Source organism: Phlebotomus argentipes, unplaced genomic scaffold (genome assembly GCF_947086385.1).
Source record: "Phlebotomus argentipes unplaced genomic scaffold, Phlebotomus argentipes genome assembly scaffold_4, whole genome shotgun sequence".
NCBI classification, from domain to species: domain Eukaryota; kingdom Metazoa; phylum Arthropoda; class Insecta; order Diptera; family Psychodidae; genus Phlebotomus; species Phlebotomus argentipes.
The window spans coordinates 4732825-4751361 of record NW_026776174.1 but is presented as its reverse complement, the minus strand read 5'-3'; the positions used below and the strand labels follow the sequence as shown (position 1 = coordinate 4751361).

The 18537-nt window shown below is 38.3% G+C and overlaps 4 protein-coding genes across 8 annotated transcripts in view; 1 reads left to right on the top strand and 3 right to left on the bottom strand.

Annotated features, from left to right (window-relative positions):
* The window catches only part of LOC132257444 (uncharacterized), a 60493-nt gene extending 59351 nt beyond the window's left edge, over positions 1-1142 (bottom strand). The window contains exon 1 of the mRNA XM_059754336.1: positions 968-1142. Coding sequence (XP_059610319.1) covers positions 968-1088 — 121 coding nt within the window. The 5' untranslated portion in view covers positions 1089-1142. The remainder of the gene's footprint in view (positions 1-967) is intronic.
* Positions 1143-1900: 758 nt separating this feature from the next.
* On the bottom strand, positions 1901-4238 carry LOC132257445 (mitochondrial dicarboxylate carrier). Of its 3 annotated transcripts, none has more exons than XM_059754338.1 (3): positions 4140-4238; positions 2860-3281; positions 1901-2685 (listed from the first exon to the last, which is right to left on the bottom strand). In XM_059754338.1, exons 2-3 carry the CDS (start codon positions 3270-3272, stop codon positions 2244-2246), a joined length of 855 nt encoding a protein of 284 aa, XP_059610321.1. In that variant the 5' UTR covers positions 3273-3281; positions 4140-4238; the 3' UTR covers positions 1901-2243. The 3 variants fall into 3 exon arrangements, with proteins under 3 accessions (XP_059610321.1, XP_059610322.1, XP_059610320.1); XM_059754339.1 differs by lacking the exon at positions 4140-4238 and adding an exon at positions 3349-3545; XM_059754337.1 differs by lacking the exon at positions 4140-4238 and adding an exon at positions 3374-3545.
* On the top strand, positions 3796-6199 carry LOC132257446 (elongator complex protein 6). 3 transcript variants are annotated; one of them, XM_059754342.1, is made up of 2 exons: positions 3796-3926; positions 4741-6199. In XM_059754342.1, the coding sequence occupies exon 2, from the start codon at positions 4777-4779 to the stop codon at positions 5503-5505; it is 729 nt and encodes a 242-aa protein (XP_059610325.1). In that variant the 5' UTR covers positions 3796-3926; positions 4741-4776; the 3' UTR covers positions 5506-6199. The 3 variants fall into 3 exon arrangements, with proteins under 3 accessions (XP_059610325.1, XP_059610324.1, XP_059610326.1); XM_059754341.1 differs by having other exon boundaries at positions 3796-3933; XM_059754343.1 differs by lacking the exon at positions 3796-3926 and adding an exon at positions 4485-4584.
* Positions 6200-12606: 6407 nt separating this feature from the next.
* Positions 12607-14112, bottom strand: LOC132257936 (uncharacterized). Its single transcript, XM_059755005.1, has 4 exons — positions 13808-14112; positions 13508-13749; positions 13346-13438; positions 12607-13271 (listed from the first exon to the last, which is right to left on the bottom strand). Exons 2-4 carry the CDS (start codon positions 13652-13654, stop codon positions 13041-13043), a joined length of 471 nt encoding a protein of 156 aa, XP_059610988.1. The 5' UTR covers positions 13655-13749; positions 13808-14112; the 3' UTR covers positions 12607-13040.
* Between the last annotated feature and the right edge of the window lie 4425 nt (positions 14113-18537).

Here is an 18537-nt window from a genome sequence, read left to right as displayed (position 1 = left end):
ATTCTATTTTTAAAATCTATATGCAGAAAAATGACTAAAATAAAGCACACAAGGCTCGAATGCAATCCGGAAAACTGATTGCGGTTTTGTCACTGCTATTCCCATCATATTTATTGTTAAACAATAAATAAACTACACCAAATATTTAGTGCTAAAACTGTGGAATACCACCACTCATTGCATCGCATCTCTCTCACTCTCGACATCACATTTCACCCATTCTATCGCCCTGCTCGCATTCCGATTCACCCACAAATTGAGTGGCAAAATTGCTCAAATGAATTCCCCATTGCTTTTGGGAAATCATTTCGTGTGTCAATGAGGAATTTTTCGCAAAAAGCGCTGAGATTGTCTCGTCTTGCGTGGAGACACGATGTCGATGTGAAAAAAACCCACCACAATGCTACGTATTGATGGCGATGATGTAAGATTTTGTGAGTCTCCTCCACACTTCAATCTCGGCTACAGTGTGTCGCGAAGCGAGGAAACCTCTAATCAAGTGATTTTCGGGAATGTTTGTTGCCTAAAAACCTTATTTTTCTCTTAAGAAACGAAATAAGATGTTTTTTTGTCTTACTCCTCAATCGCACAGATATTGATTTTCCAGATTTTGCCATTTTCGGCATTTTGTGCTTAAAGTTTTATGCGTTTTATGATTGCAGCGATTGTGTTTGGAGTCTAAAGTGGGAAGATATGTATTGTAATTGATTGTATATAAAATCTAGTTTACTATTCGAAGAGTATTTAATTTCTTCCAGTTAATATAGCGCATTCTAGACCAGACGAATAATTTCTCTTATCAACACGACTCATTCAAGTCTTTCATTCAATGTAGATTTCTTTCTTCCAACTCTTCACTCTCACAGCGACCATTCAGCCAAGTATAACGGCCCTGCACAAGCATCTTTGCTCCACTCTTTCTGCCTGCCATCGCGTTTGTGTTGCGCTGATCAAGAAAAAGTCTCACCTTGAGGTGGGAGTGGAGTGGCCAGCGCCAGGAAGGAGTTCCGAGAGCCACAGCATTCCTCTAAGTCCCGCGACCGATGAGATGCCAGGATGAAGATCACCCCAATCAGTATCCACTGCATTATCGCTCCTCAATGACATCACCACTCTGAGGAGTCTTCACCAACTCTCCCGCGTGCCTAGCAAGTCCGTTCACTGGTGAATCCCGCCAGGGACATGGTCGAGGATTGCGGTGCGATCAGAGCCACACAATCCCTCAGCTGTTTTGCCGTTCGGCAGGACACGCGCGATGCAGGTGTGTTTGTGTACAGAATTCGCCTTCAACGTGTCGCCGAGGACAAAGAACTACACGAGATTCACCTCAATTTTCCTCCTTGGCGCTCATGTGATTTCGCCTAGGAGTTCAGCACTGCACTCGTAGGGCTGCTGGCGATGGTGGAAAAGCACTGACACGGCGCGTTCGCGGATAATTTGGCGAGGAAATGAAGAGATGCACAAAAGGAACGAAAAATCTCAGGTGAGAAAACAATACCAACTGAACACATTCACGGCATCACTGTGTCTGCATAACTGCGACTATTACCTCTCGCCCCTCATTTCACTGTACAATCATCACCCACGGAGGATTTCTAGCCCTCTCTGGACACCTCACACTGCCACAAATGTCCGCACAATTAGGGCCTCTGCCTCAGGAGCACTCTCGTCGCGGACAATAACACGATACACCTCTTTCCGTGGCTGAGATACGTCTGACGTTTTCGCTCTTTCTCTCCGAAGGATGACGTCGCGCGCGCCTCGCGGAGTGGTCGCGTGGTGCGCTGGAGTCGCTCTGGAGGCGTCACTGCTCATGCCAAGCAAATTCCTGATGGCGCGCGCACATTTCCACCACCGAAAGACCTCAACGCCGACTTCTTCATCACAAGCGACGAACCTTCAACAATTTATCTATATTTCTCACAAAAATATTTGTACAATCATACAGAAAATTTAAAGTCCCGGTAACAAGGTGAATGTACACATTATACAATTAGCAAAAATTAAACATTTTACAAAAAATATAGTCAGTTTTGTTCTGGTAGGCAAAAATGCATTACTCTCTAAATTAATCCATCCATGATACGCGTGTCATATCGTCAGGAATGTGTGTTTTTGCGTGGATCCAATTCGGCCACTTGTGACCAGATTGAAATGTTCAACATTTCCTAAAAGTAGAGTAGATTATGTGTCGAAGAAGCACCATACTACGTCAAATTTATCCTTTTCCCCTCGCATTACTACTACTTATCCACCCCAAAATTCAGTCGCAGCTGCTCGAGGAGGAGGAATGTCAGAATAGTGTGTGGCCCAAGGCGCACAAAAGCCGGAATGTAGCCCTTGAAGAAGCCCATCGGCCCGAGTTTCGCTGTATAGAGAAAGATGTCCCATAAGCCCTTGAATTGTCCCGGCGTCGCATTCATGGAACGCGTCTTGAGAACATCCAGAGGCTGCGTCAGAGTGGTGGCGATGGCTCCGGCGGTCAGGGAGGACAAGAAGTGAGTCTTGGGGTTGTCCTCGAAGTACTTCGTTGTCAGTAGGAGGGACTTGACTTGATCGTAGAAGGCGATTTGGCCGATAGTCATCATGAAGCCTCTCATAGTCGCTGTAGTGGCGCCCGCGAAGAGCCGCCTGAAACCCTCTTCGCGATACACCCGAAATAGGCCGTCAATCGCGTTCTTATAGCTGAAATGTCGAAAAACAAAGCATTAGTTCCAGCACCAAACACACTAGATACAAATTGACCTTTGGATAGTGTGAAGAATTGAAATGAGCTCTATAAACATTTTGATGAAGTTGGCCTTGTTAGAGCCGTATAATAGATTTCTCTATATGTAAACAGGGCAAGAAAGTACTCACTTTCGACGAGATTCCGGTGGTAATTTCACATCATTCTGCATCCTGACGTTCACCATGTCTGCAGGAGTGCCCACAAGTCCTCCAGCCGCTCCTGCGCTGCCCGCCAGGGTAATTTTGGCTAAGAAGCCGGCGTCTTTGTCCAGGGATTGCTTACCCACTTCGTATATGCCAAAGCGCGTGGTAGAATAGGTCATCTGCCTGAGCAGGGATGCCGAGATACCATTGTAGAGAGCCAAAACACCCTGCTCCCGGACAACCTTTCCAGTCAGTCGGAGAATAGACAGTTTCCCCTCTTGTTGCGTCTGCAAGGTGACTTTGAGCAAATCCAGCGGATGGGTCACACAGGCAGCTCCAGCACTCGCCAATCCGCCAAAATACCACCGACCAACTCGGTTTCTCCTTGGGTCAGACATTATTTCTCCCTAAAAAGAGAACACCCAGGATGAAGATCAATAAGAAATCAAGGACACTATTGAGGACTTTTCGCACGTATTTTGCCAATGATTTCACTCACTTTGAACACAAATTGATTCACACGTGAGTAAAGAGAAGTATTATCACTGTAATTTACAAGAGCATGATGGAATGTAGTGAGTATTTTAATGGGAAATCATCCTTTGAGATTCCCTGTCGCCATGGAATGGCCTTCAAAGTATCAAAAGCTGTGACATTTCACCTTTGCCGCGCTGATAGTGCTCGCCGCTTTTGAGATCCGTGCGCTGAGGTCGCGTAGCGAAACGCGCGAAATATTTCATGAATAAAACTTGATTTGGCACGAATTGACACAAAATATACAATAACAGGGATTTACGAATGAACAATTACGTGCATTGGCAAACATTCACTTAATAATTCCTGATTTTCACCGTAGAAAACAGATAATTATCAAAATTTCCTCACCCGCTGAAAGTTTCACGAGATTCAATACCTTGTGGCGCTGTCTGTTCCGAATGAAAAGTTCAGGCGTGCGTCTGACGTTCATTTGTTTATCAGCTATTTTTATTGATTTTATCCTCAGTAATTCAACAGAATCGTGTTAATTTATCACCGTGAGAGATACACTGCAGGTATATTGTGAGTAATCATTAACGGGACGCGAAAGTGAAACAAACAGGCCAATTCACACTGAAACAGCATTGACATAATGGACGTTTACCACAGCAGGCTTTGTTGCTAACCCAAATCGATTGCTCTCTCTACCACAGAACATCATTTCACATCTGATCCTATTGTTCATTCCACAAAGACACTGCATGAAATAGCAGAAACAGTTTAATTACCTTGAATTGGCAGACACTCCGCTCTTTCTATGAACACACTCTTCCAGCGACTACTGAGTTGCGGGGGATCTCTGAGATGGCTCTCCGGACAGGCCCAGTAAATCACTCTGCCTCGCTGAGAGCAACTTCTGAGACTGATAATCCCCTTATCAGTGATATGAAGCCAGCCGTCCGTCTGCTCGAAACACTCTCAGAGAGTCGCTCCGGGAGTTTGGGACTAATCGGGTGATAATTGAGACGATTGCGAGAGTCTCTATGGCTGAGCTTCCACCAAACTGCCACTCCAATTGGCGACTGGGACCTTCGCGGGGAGTTCCACGTTTCAAGCGCTTCAAGAGCCAATCTAATCGCACTGAAAGTGATCGTTTTTCGTGGCACCGAACGACCGTAAAGACAAGACAGCTTCTGTGCGGAAAACTCTCGAGTTCACTGCACACGCTGTCCAGTCAGTAAATCGCTCTGATCACACACACTTTAATTTTCCATTTAAAAATACTTGCGGCCTGATGTTTCACGGGGAGAGAGAATGTTTATCTTCATCGAAATTTAACATTGTTCACACCCACTAATAAAATTGTTCTATTTCGCCTCTCGGAAACAGGAATCCGGTCTTCAAGTGGTATGAAAATTCGCCATCATGTCAGCATCTGTTCTACTTTCCTGTGGGCTTAGTGAGAAGAGCCTCGTGCCGGCCGTCTTCATCGGGGAATCGTCCGGAGTGGATGGCAGCTTTCTGGTCAGCTGTCTCCTTGGGCATCAGTTCAAACACCGCAACACTGGCGTGTTGCTGGTCTGTCTACACCACTCGTTTGACCACTACATCGAGGCGGGTCTCAAGCTGGGCTATAATCTCGCCGCAGCCGGTGAAAGAAAGTCCCTGGTGGTGCACGATGTGCTCAAGAAATTGCCAGAACTCGCCAGAAGCGGTGTGAATCTGGTGGAGAAGTGCCTTGAGGATATTGTGAGTGATCTGGAGCTTCTTGGACAGAGCAAGGAGCACACAACCATCATTCTGGACGATGTCTCTGTCTTCCTCAACATGGGCGTCACCGAGAATGTCTTGTTGAACTTCTGCAGGGAGCTCCAGAAGTTCACTGCCTGGCATCCGCGAGTGACTCTCGTGATGAAGATGAATTGTACAGAAATCCATCACATCCTTTGCAATTATCTGTACGACTTTGCCAATACGAGAATAAGCGTGAAACCACTGGATTCAGGAAAATTCCAGGATGTCGATGGGAAGATGATTATCAACCACAAAGGCGGGGACTTTCAGAGTGGTGAAAAGGATAAAGTCGTTCTCTATCGCGTCAATGAACGAAATATCAAAATCTTCCTTCCCGGTGAATATTCCGTAAGTGGATAAATCTACCGTCATTTAATTGTATAAAATCTATCTCTAAATTTCTTTTAGAATGTAGATAAGAAAATTGTAATATTCTCACTTGAATATGAGGAATACTCGTCGTAGGTAATCAAAATTGAAAGTATGATTGAATTATACGTGAGTGTTTTTCTCACACTGCCAAAGCAAGAGCTATGATGAAAATCAATAAAAAGAAAAAAAATGTAGTCCTAAAACATTGATCTTTATAGGTTACAAGATTATTTCTTCTCGGGAAATCTTTCATCATATGGTCTCATGTTTAAGTCATAAAAAGGATATATGTGATGTATTAATTTTATGATATTTCCCTCTATAAGTGCCTCTCAACAGAAATGCTTTTTTAACATAAAAAAATACATGATTCTCACCCTTTTGCCATCATACTTAAATTTGAAGGATATGGTAAAATTTTTATCGAAAAGTCACTATAATACAATATGAGGCTAATTACAGCAATTAATTTGATACTTAATTCGTGGCCATAAACTTACCAATAGTCGTAAGTTTTTAGTGCTATCAGAAAGAAATATTATGAAATAATTCAATATCCCCTTTAATGTGAAATTACAAATTGTTTAACATAGAATTTTCTACCATGTGTAGTGAAGAACTTAGTAGAGTTTATGGTATTTAGAATTAATATAATATATTACGTAGAGTATTATTCGAAAATAAACGTAGTGTTGACTCTAAGAAATGTTTTTGTGTTAGAAGCCACGCGAAGTATATTAGGGACACTTCAATTTATCATCTCACCTGTTGCTGACTGTCCCAATCGATTCTGTTGTCTCTGCAGAAATTGTCTTTTCACGTGATATAGTGTTGCTGAGTAAACACATTGACGCAAGACAAGAAGGTGGCATTCAAACATTGCACAATATTTTTGCCGACATGTGTGGCGTTAAGCGTCCACCCACAGGTCGAATAGAGTTCATTGGCAAGTAGGAAACATCCTTTTCACTTGTACTGCTTGTAGTCGTATTAGAAGCTATGGCAACGCCAAATTACTATCTCTTACCTGACTTCCATGGACCCATTCAATAAGGATGTTTTATCATCATCGCTCAAATGACGTCACTTCCTTGCCATTATTTGAGCTCTTCAACTATATTAGGTAAGCTTTGAATATATAATATCAGGAATGAAGAAGCATATTTTCATGGAACATTGATGGAAGTACAACAATAGCTATCAAGTATGCATTGCGAAATAGCAAATATGGATGAAAATATGCTCTAAATTTGTTGTGTGTTTGGACATTATATTATATTTAGTGTTTTGCATAATATTTCTCCATGAACACGTGAACTAGTGTATTTTCCGTGGAAATTAAAGCTCGTCTAATGCAACGTAGATTAATTTGCTTAGTAATATACAATTACAGAAAACTTATATCAAATTTCCTCGAAATTCCTCTTCATAACAATAAAATTGATTAGTCAGTCAAGTTATCGGTGGTTGTGATAGAAACTTTTCTAATTAAATTCACAATTAAAGTCTCCCCTAAAGCCTTTTTCACGCTTTTCACTCATGTAAAAACTTTTGGCGAATATACTCAAATTGTCCATTGAGAAGTGAAGATGAGAGTTGGTTGTGTGTGAGAGTACAAAATATTAAATTTATATTCAATTCAGGAAACTGTGTTGTGATTGCCCTGAAATTCACCATCACGTTTTCTGCCTGAGTTGTTGCTTTGTGTTACACTTCTTCCACGTGCAAACGTGGATTTGGAGGGTGGTTTTCATTTCTTAAAGAGATAAAATTCCCCTTTTTACGAGTTGCCACGGCTGCTTCAGCGAGATGCCGAAGTTGTGCACACCTTTTTTACCCATGAGTTATGGTTTATGATAAACCAAACGCGCATTGAATGAGCTCTTTTTATCGCAAGCCAGGAAAGTGTATAGATTGGATAGACGGCTTTTCATTGCCATACTCTATCTGAATTAATTTGCGGGCGCCTTTTGTGTCTCAAGTATTGAATTTTATTTTCGTCACCCTCAGTCTGTCCTATCCCCTTTATCCCGCATGTGGGCGGAGTGTCTAATTAAAACAAATTAATTATTTTCTCTTCTAATTCATCCACAATTTGAGCACAATTTCATGAACTTTCCCATTTTGGGCAGAGTTATTGAGGATGACAGACTTCCATTTCCCAACAATCAATTGGATTTTGAGACTTTCACAGCGTGTGATTGTTGCCAAGAATTTAGGGAACGCGTTTTATTGCTCAATCTCACAAGTTAAGATAATACCATTGTCTCAAGCGGCCTTAACTTTGTCCGTTCTCTGAAGGCTCTACTGTATATGATTCTATGGGTACAGCGTGCAGTAACTGAGCTGGTGATCTTGCTAAAAATACTTTTTATACACAGAAAGTTGTAAAAAAAAATCTTGAATGAAAAGAACATCATCAGTACATATTTACTATATATGTGTCCAATTAAATAGCAGATAATTTACAAAGGAACAAAAGTTTCACTGAGTTAATAAGAGAATCGCAAACTGTTGTTCCTAATTGCGTGCCACCCTGTGGCTTGATTGTAAAAGTTCCCGATAAGCAACTTCATAACGCCTTAACGTTCTTAAAGTGAGATTTTCTGAGAGAAATCAGCCAGCAAGAATAGTCCAACGTCTTTTGTTATTATTTCAAACTCCAGAGATAAAAATATCAAATTGAACATTTTTTGAGTGACCAAATCTTGAAGAAAGCTTCATCCTTTTCGTCTTAATGAGTGCTGGAAAAAGTTTTGAAATACGAATATTCTTCCAAGAGTTCCCATATAATATGTGTACATAATACATTGTCATTCACAATTTTCTCGCTCTCAATGATGTGAAACGCTGAAAAATATCCTGTCATGCTGACTTGTTTCCCTTGGAAGGAAACACTAAAACACCACTTCCACTTATTATTTTTGTGGTTTCACAGAGTATCGTTTCACTTCCTCTTCCGTATTCTCACATTGTATATAGTAAATCGATATTCTATGTGTTGTTGGTGAAAGCATTTTTCCAATATAAATCAATAAATTTCTGACTCCACGGATATGAATACTAATGAGAATTCGCTCTTGTGCGCATAAGAATTTAAAGTATCCCATCTTATCAGTTGATTGCGCGTCTTTTGTTTGATTTCACAAGTTTCACATTGGCGAACATTCTTCAACTTTACGATCCAATTTTCCGATTATATTGGATGTCACACTCTAAATGGTGCAGAAGGTGCGCTTAAGGAGCACGATGTTCAATTACAATCCCTTGAAAATGCTCGGTGATACTCATAAAGTCGAGACCATCAGCAATGCGGTGTCAATAAAGGAGGAAAACTTTTTACTCAGCGTTTCAGAACGGAAATTCTTGTCAATTCCCTTGTGATTTTAGCAGATTTACTATCAACACGTGTAAGGAACAGAACGAACAAAGCTCACGAGAAGCTCAAAGTTGTTCAATAAAATTTATCGGTGAATGGATTAAGGTAAATTGATTTAAGATACCGGTGGTGATGTTGTGGATGTGTTCGATGGAGTATTTACAGTGTTGAAACTCAAGAGGAGTTAAATGTGTTGTAAAAACACACCACATTTCCACACACGTTTTTCATGAAAACTTTCAACATTCAAGTGCTTTTCATCTCAATTGCTACAAATAATACTTTTTACATCCATTTCCTCTCGGCACTTGGTGAATGTGGGCGGTGAGGAGATGAGATGTGAAGAGAGGTTTTTAAACAAAAAGAAACCTTCTGACTCTTGCGTTTGGCAAATACTAATGGTACACATCAAATTTATAAAATAGAGCGTCTGCTCCAACATCTCAGTATGGATATCCATATCAATCAGAACCCTATTCATTTTCCGGTTATTAAGAGGAAATTTGCTCATGAACCTCATCTATGTTGGTGCTTTCAGATAGTTTATTTGTGGTTACATCTTGTCAAATCTTTGATCTGCCACCCAAACTAATATGTAGTGACATTTGATGAAATAAAAGCATCTCTGAAATGACTAGTAAATACATAACGCTCTGTATGACTTTATGGAATGGACAACATCTTTCTTACATAGTTACTCTAGTTAACACAATAAGTGAATTGTATCTCTATTACCAAATCAAAGTAAATAATATGATTGTGTAACTGTCTTTCCTAAAATCAGAGCAGACTTAAAGATAATACTGCGTTGTTCAGAGTTATTCTATACAGCGAGCCAGTATTTATTTGAAACGCAAATGAAATGAGAATTGTTTCAAAATAAACGAAGACTTAGAAGAACTTCATAATGTTATTTTCAAGAATATGTTGGTACGCCCAAGAAATATGATAGTTTTCACACGTGCGAAACATGTTTTAAGAAGGGTTTCATTGTTAGAAAATGTACGTTGTTATGCGGAGTATATTGAAAATAAATTGATTGGTGAATTGATGGAAAAATGTTAGAAATATTTTTATTTCCATTTTCTATTCAGTGCAATACTCGAATGACGACAGAATTTCTCCGAGCGGATATTGAAGGGATAGTGTTCAGCGCAGACATATTTCTGAGGTCTCGGAACGCCCACGCTCGTCTTTATGGATTGACGAAGGAATGAAGATGAAAATCCATTCTTCGGCGTCATCTTCACTGAAATCTTCATCCGTGTGAGCACTTCCTTTCTCCTCTATTCAACTACACACATTGGCCACAAAGGCCTCCATCCACAGCCCTGCGAATCGCTTTAGTGTACATACAGTGACAAAAAAGTTTAAGGACTCTTATTTCGGGTACAACTATATTATCATGAAATAGTTTATACGCCCAATTTTTGTTATTATTGTTCTATATGCATTTAAGAGTGCTCAAAGGCAAACATTATTTATGTATATTGTCAACCAGTTAGGGAAGAATGACACTCAATAATTCAATCTCTTCTCTACTCAAACCCAAATTCAATATAGTTTATCTTATATCGTGAATATTGCTCCATATCAATCTTAAATGACACATTTCGCAGGAATATTTCAATAAAATCACGAGTCAAGTGTGGAATAAAAATTGTTATACTTTTTCTTTTATATACTCTCGGCACATATGTATTTACACGAGCGCTCTCGTGACAAAAGAAAGTGGAATTTTATGAAAAATTCTCCTGAACTTTTCCTTGAGAGTTTTCCCAACACTATTGGCAAATCTCCATTAATCTCCTTCTGAGAGAGCGACAAGTCCATTTGTCGGACTTTTATTGTCCATTACCGAAAGTCATCGCAATCAATCCTTAGGACCAAGAGTGAGAGTATTATAGTGTTTAATGCCGGGAGAGATTTGGTGAATTACCCTTCTGATTTCCACGCATTGGCGCAAGTTTGTCATGGAGCTCAAGTGATTTCTTGCAGAGTCACAATGAGTGAGCTAATTAACTCTATGAGTATTATTGCAAATTTTCTGAATTGTAGGTCAAAATTGTTGGGAATTCATAATTATTTTCCTTCTTATTTAGTAATTTGAGCACGTTTAATGCTCAAAATTTGTATTATGTTATCTTCACTTCTATCACCTGAAAGCGTGCACATACTTTATTATGTAAATCTTACAGTGAGTACCAGGAATTTAAGAGGTGTTCTACAAAGAAATCTATACTTAAGAAATGAAATTAACAAGCAACGTTTGAATGAAATGTCTCTCGATTTGGTCAAGGATTTTGCCAATTAAATGAAACCGCAATTTATCTAAAAATACTACCAAAATATGAGATAATTGGAGAAATGAATTAATTGGTGAAATTTGTTCCGCGGAATCAAGATGTGAAAGAAAAGACGGAAAAGATCATAAAGAAGCCGCCATTTTTTGTGACAATCATGACATCTTGAGCTGCAAAGCCTTTTGCGTACACTTAAAGAAGTTCTTGCTTCCTGTGCACGCGCTACGCAGTGCTGTTCAAAGTTTAAGAGTATTTGCATATTTATGAAAACTTTAAGAACCCTCCAAGACGAAGCAGAAAAGTCAGAAGCACGCTTCTGTTAAAGATTTCCATCACAGAAACTGTTATGTTATAGAGAATACTCGTGGTTCCAATCAATATATTCGCATTAAAATGAGAAAATTCTAAATCCCCATAAATTTATGTCCGTGATGATTTACTGTATTTCCATAGACAAGAGCCACTGAATCAATATTTGGAGGGAGCCTAATATTCTGAGTAAATTGTGAAAATGCGAAGAAAAACGTAAAGCATCAATTTCAATTGGCAATTCAGTGTTATCTTCTCGATGGAATTTTGAAAAGACGAAAATAGAAAATGGAATTCTTTTCACTTGCTGTGATATTTTATAGCATTGATAATAATACAGCACATAATTATGCCAATTTTATGCTAGATAGAAACTTGAAACAAATAAGACAAAATTTATTGGTCAAATTCAAGGCAAATAGCTGAGAACCTGTTTCATCACTCTCACATTGTCAAAAAAAAAAATGTGCCAAAAGTTGAACGGCAAACATTAATTCAATCAAAGTAAGCAATTGAAATGAACTCTACTTGCGTGTAAATAGATTATTGTTACATATTCAGTTCTCATATTACTGAACAAGAGTGAAAAGAGTAATTATAAAATTTTATGCGGCTGTGCGGTGCATTGCCTATTTGGCTTCTCGAATTACAAAACCGTTGCAATTTTCACATTGCACCATTGAGAGTCCTTACAATCCCGCACAAATAGTAATTAAGCGAGAAAATTGTTAAATAATAGGTATTACCACTTGTGCGGCATCTAACTTTTATCACTCAGAGTTCAGAGATTTCGAGCGTCTTTTCGCAATGAAATCGTGACATAATGTCGGGAATTCATCTACAACAATAAACATTATTAATGTCATTTAATTAAGTCACATATACAACATACGTTGTTCACGTTTCATCGCTTTGTCATTTACTGAGAGATGTTGAAGAAAAGAGACTTCAAGATGAGGAATAACATTTGCACATGTATTCCGGATTCAAAGGGAAAGAATTTTTGTCGATGTGCTAAAAGCTATTAAAGAATGTTGTAATTATGAATAATAATATTTTAGAATCCATTTGAGCACGTAAAAACAAATTTATTGCCCCGAATTCCTCAATTTAATATATTTCATCAGAAATGAGCGATTTTTTACAATGTTTGCATGTTATATTCAAATTTATGCACAATGCAAATTTTCATAAAATGTTATTCCATTTAACGCAATAAAATTCAAAGTTTTAGTTTATTTAACTTTTCACTTCATCATCCCACATTAATACATGATGAACTCAATTGAATTTACTTTCTATAATTCCTCATTATTTTCAATGTCAACTTATTACAGTTGTGAGTAATGCAGACTCAACTGAATAAGATCGAAGTGACAAAATAGTGATTTATGTTATAAATTACACTTCTTTATACACTAGTACGGATATTTTTCTCCTCATTATTAATTTAATTTCCAATACTTTATGTCAACTTGAGACTGTTATGTACATGATGACACACCATTTAATATGTCACATTCTCTGATGTTTTATTCAATATTCCTTGAATCGCTGGATTGGTCGATGAACAGTTCCGGATCAAAAACGTTTGTAGCAGAATTCAAGATTGCAAAAGACGGATGTCGGACCGACAAATTGGTGGGATTTGATTGAATGAATGATGGACTTTGCATGAACTCTGGGAAGGTGTAATTCTCTCCAGTTGAGCCCTCTTGCTGACTCATGAATGATGAAGGGTTGCTGTTTACATGGCTTGGATCCTGACCATAGAAGATGGGATTCAAAGTTCACGTTCAGTTCACAAAATCGATGTTGTTCTCACCAAAATATTCACCTCAGTTTGTAGACAGTCATCGAAGATTCCATCAAGGCAAATATTGGCCAAATCAAAATCACAATTTAATAGATTTGGCATCATTTCCAGTTCCTGAAAAGTTCAGCGAGAAAGAATACGTGATATTTTTCGACTCTGAGAGCCTATTGACCATGTACAGACCTTGATACGATTTCCCAGATCACGATTTATCTTCTCCAAATCCCGGAATTGTTTCGCCTCATCCTGAAGCTTTTCCACTTCGCGCTTGAGACATTTAATATATTCCACTGTTGATTTCAATATCCCATTCTTATCTGAACAGTGCATATCAATTAACTCGCCGAATGGTTCGGTGTTTCTCGGCAAGAGAGTTGCAAGCTCATTAATGCGATCATTTATTTGGATTCGACGACGCTTCTCAACTAAGATAAATTATTGGTTAGTCTTCAGAAATTTCCAAATCGTTACCAAGAAACTTACTCAGATTGTGAGCATTCTTTTTCTGGCGCTTCCTAGTTTCTGTCTCTTCACTCGATGAACTGGAATCGTCGTCTCGGCACCTAATCTCTTTTGTGGTGTCTTTCTCAACTCGTCTCTTACGGAGAGTATTTAATTTCAGTGAATTGACACATTTTCTCGGGATTTTAGAATACGTTCAGTGCCTTTAAGATGCCTGCCACACTCGAATGAAGAAGGGAAAAACTCACTTTTGGAGAAGATTGATTGTATTCCAAAGCGTGGAGTGGAAAGGTAAATTCATGTCTCTCTTGTGTAAAAGTTTCCGAACAACTAATGACATTTTCAGGTTGTTCCCACTAAAGCGCTGACGGCAGATCAAGTGTTAATTAACCGTCTCTGTTGGCACCTTTTTTCCAAATGCTGTGGCAGATTTATTAGGGGAATTCTTTGACTCCAGAGTAAATTTATATTTACCTGAAATTTACACACAAAAACGAAAAGTGGAAGAAGACATAAAAAGATGTAACAAATTTAGGACTGCATAATTTACAATAGTACTCAAGAAATAAGTAACAAAGGGTGTAAATGAACACCTCTAGTCGACTATTATTTGTTTTAGGTAGCGTGCTAACAGGTTGCTATTTAGCTTCTGGGCATCAAGAGACACGAAAATATTCCATTATTTGTCTTTATGACAATCTCTGAGCGACAAGTTAATCAGAGAATTTTTGCGAAATTGCATTCATATTAAGAATTGAATAAATTTGATTGTCAATTGCTATTAATTATTATTTTACAGTACTTGTTAATTCTGAGCCAATTACTTTATTGTATTTGTCATAATTTTATGAGCTTTCGTTGGGACTTTTGCGGCGACTTTTCTGCTTTCACGCTTTGACTTTACGGCGATGTTTGCCACAGAGAAGACCAATTAAAATTCATACCATCAAATTCAACAGTCACCATTCACAAAAGTTTGTCCTGTCCGTGTAAACTGTCCTTCCCGACATACATATTTTATGCAATATTATTTGGTCTGTTGCCAAAGTAGTTGAAATCATATTTCTCTGGTAAATGCCCAGTAATACTCTTAGTAAACTTTCATACATTATTACAAAGATGAGCTTTGATAAAATAAATTATTTTTGTCGTATGAACTTTTCCTTAGTACCTCATAAAGCTCACTACTTTCTTTTATGCGAAGCATATGATATATGATAGGAGTTCAGCCAAGGATTTAATTCCCCTCAAGTCGCCTATTTTACGGCACATTCGTGAGAAATTACCAAAACGAGACTGTACAATTTTCAAGCTTATTCGCCACTCAACTTCACTGAAAATCACAAAACGAGGAAGTAACAATTCAAATTGGGTTTAGGAGGTTGAATGGCGAAATGAAGCAGTTACAGAGGACATTAGCTTCAGGGCAGGAAATGCCAAGTGGATCATTATTCATGCGTGGATGACGATTACAAGGAAATTTCACATTTTTCACCATGAAAATATTACCATAAACAATAGGAGAGGTTACATTGCAAGAAGACAATGTAGCAAATATAATATCCACAGGAGTTTTCAGTGCTAATTAAAATTTTACTATCTGTTCATTCAACCCCCTTCCAAATACCCACATTGACTCCTCTGCAGATTTCACAGATGAATGCCCTAAAGTATCAACCACTAAACTTTCATCACCCCAGATGTATCACAAATTACACATAGTTCTTTTTAATGGGTGATAGAAGTTCAGAATTTTCTAAGATATCTTTTTGAGATATGATGTGAAACTTCTGAATGGCTTTCAGTAGCCTAACCGCATGCCCTGAAATGTATGTAGGTGGAACCTTTACATCAGAGGTGAAAATCACCTCTCTTCATAATTCTGTCTTGAATTCCTCAGAAAAATGTAGTGAATGAAAAGCATATTTCACGAGAGAAAATTTTGTCAGACAATTTTCGTAAATAAAATGTGTGGTATTATAATAGATTAGGTAAAATGGGAAAATTCACCTTTCAGAGAAACGAAAAGAGTAGAAAATATCCTGCTCAGTTCAATATGCCATTTTAATTAGGCTTAATGACAGGGAAATTCCACTGTACAATTTCTCTCGACTTGGTGAATGTCAGCTAAAACATTTCCACTCCAAAATTCAATGTTCCATGACACATAATTTCCACATTACTTTTTCCTTCCTCTCTCGTTCAAATTGATTAAATGGATGAATTGAGAGAGCAAGTAACATTGCTGAAAATTCCTTTTATTTTTTTCTTCCTGTGGAGGGAAAATTAAATTCTACTATCTTGTTTTCCATTTCGACAAATTAAGTGTCTCACGAGTTGTTTCAATTATGAAGACAAACAACTTTTTTTCCTTTGGTCTGTCGAGCGTGATGGAAAATTCCGAGGGCTGAAACAAAGGGAACATTAAATGACACGGGTTTTTTCCTGAATATGCAAAAAACGGCTTAAAATTCACTTGAAAGAGGCAATTCTCATTAAAAGTTACTTACGGTTCAGCTTCCCTATTCATCAGCACTTTAAATCACAAATGTTGGGGCGTTCAGGGTGAAGACAGCCACTCTCAGCTGGCCGATGAAAAGGTGGTTTAATCCACTTTGATAGATTAGGATGGTTATCTAAATGGCCATCGGAGTGTCTAAATCGGGATGAGTTGGTACCATTATGTCACGGCAAAGCCCGCCACATGAAATCTAAAGGAAGATATTTCACCTTTTTTCGTGATGCCACAGAAATGGCCTTTTCTCCTTCTTTTGTACCGACACCGAGAGGCATTTCACTCAATGTGCCATCCTCAACGAAATGATTTCACGTTCCACCTTCATGGGAAATCTTGTGAGGAATCAGGCTTTCAAATTAGTCTCTTTGATCCCGGGTGAGAATCTCCGTTCGCCCTTGACTTGTCGCTGTGTGATATGTATGCAGGCAAAAGGGACACAGGCAACTCTATTGGCTTCTGATTTTTATTGCCAGCCATTTGACGTTCCTGTGCCAAGCACTTCGTCCCAAACATAATCTCGTCATACATCTAATTTCGGCACTATGGCGGAGATACTGAATGAAAAGAAATTAATTTTGTCAACAATGCGTCCCCGAGTTGCGTCTTGAGTTGCGTGTTTACGGAATTTTTGCCACAGAAGCTTCTCCGTAAAATCAATCTCTTTCGCCCTTTGATTATGTTTGGTTTCATGTGACGTAAGCTTTTCTTACCAATTTTCCTCTTGCACGCTTCGCTGTTATCTAAATCTCCCACATATTCAGCGCAACATGACTGACTGACCAACTTTTTGCCGAAGTGGCACAAAGATAAGTTTTTGGTTTTCTGCGAAACTTTAAGAAAATCTTTATCTAACTTAAGTCAAGCAGCATCTGCGATGAAACCGAAAAAGCGCCATCGGAAATTTCGTCAGCTGTTTTGTTACAAAATATTGAACTTGCTCTGAGAGAAGTCTCTTTTCTTAAGGACTTTTGAATTTGAAAAGTTCACCCACATTGCGGAATAGTACATGTAATGTTATTGGATTATGTTTGCGCATACAGAATCACAAATTTAGTAGCACAATATCAAGCTCAAGAACAAGCTACAAAACTTTCACAGAATTAAACCAATTCTTTTTTTTTAAAGCTTCTGTGATTCGTCTGATAAAATCATATTTTAAAATATTAAATCTGTCTTTTTATTGTTATGAAAATATTTCGCAACGACGCCCACTCAGACGAATAATTGCATAAATTTGAAGCATTTTTCTAAAATTAAAACCAATTTCAAGAGGCGAAAACAGCATATGAATGCTAAGTTCCCCATATTTGAATGTGAAATGATAGTTAAATTTAACGACGACTAAATTTCATGGCTTTTATGGATAAAGATGTGGAGTTGAACCGCCAAAATAGGCCTTTACATATATATGTATCTCTTATTGTAATGTCATATTTTATTTTCGACACGAATTCCCACTTTTTGTGTGTGAATAGGTCAAAGTGGCAGCGAAAACATATACGAAAAAAATTCTCACAATATATTTTAAATTTGGGGGAAAATCGCATAACTGTCAATCGCCAATAACACGCTATTGATCAGTTCTGGTTGTGTGTAGAGCGGAACATAAACATTGAAGCATCATCCCAAGTTGGGTCATAAATCACTTTTTTGCGAATGGGCGCTGAGGAGCACTGCAGAGGGTGGTTTATCAATGCTGCTCTTTTGCAAATAAATTGTCACACTTCATCAAATTGGACAAATTTTGACAATCTCCATTGAAACTTAATTGCAAACGACGCTTTTTGTGCTACTATAGTGCGACGCATATACAATGTTATTTCGGTTTCATCCTCTGTGACGAGAAGGTCTATAATTTCAATCAAATCATCACTGGTTAGAGAAAATAAAACTAAAAATACATTGAAAACATCAACGGTTAATCGTAAAATTACTAAGAATATATATACATTGAAATATATTAATAGAAAACGACTCTCGCAATGAAAGAATTGTGGTCCCAGTGCTAAATGATTGACCTGCGAAGATGACGACGAGGGCGAAGATTGCGGGCATTCTTGGCTCATTAATGAATGCTTGTTGATTTGCCAATTAATTTATGTAGCGAGAAGGAAGAGTGTCTATAAAATGTGAGTTAAATATCACTCACGACGGAAACACGTGTTTCAATAATACCTGCAGACGCGGTCTAAGGTTACACAGATGTGTGAAGAGAAGTCACTCTCTGCCCGGA

Excerpts from the sequence above, each read along its gene's own strand:
- LOC132257445 (XM_059754338.1), bottom strand. The coding sequence starts at position 3,272 with ATGTCTGACCCAAGGAGAAACCGAGTTGGTCGGTGGTATTTTGGCGGA. Across the intron at positions 2,686-2,859 it reads CCACCGGAATCTCGTCGAAA|CTATAAGAACGCGATTGACG; the intron begins GTGAGTACTTTC and ends TCGACATTTCAG.
- LOC132257446 (XM_059754342.1), top strand. The coding sequence starts at position 4,777 with ATGTCAGCATCTGTTCTACTTTCCTGTGGGCTTAGTGAGAAGAGCCTC.
- LOC132257936 (XM_059755005.1), bottom strand. The coding sequence starts at position 13,654 with ATGCACTGTTCAGATAAGAATGGGATATTGAAATCAACAGTGGAATAT. Across the intron at positions 13,439-13,507 it reads ATCTGGGAAATCGTATCAAG|GAACTGGAAATGATGCCAAA; the intron begins GTCTGTACATGG and ends TGAACTTTTCAG. Across the intron at positions 13,272-13,345 it reads ATGACTGTCTACAAACTGAG|GATCCAAGCCATGTAAACAG; the intron begins GTGAATATTTTG and ends TTCTATGGTCAG.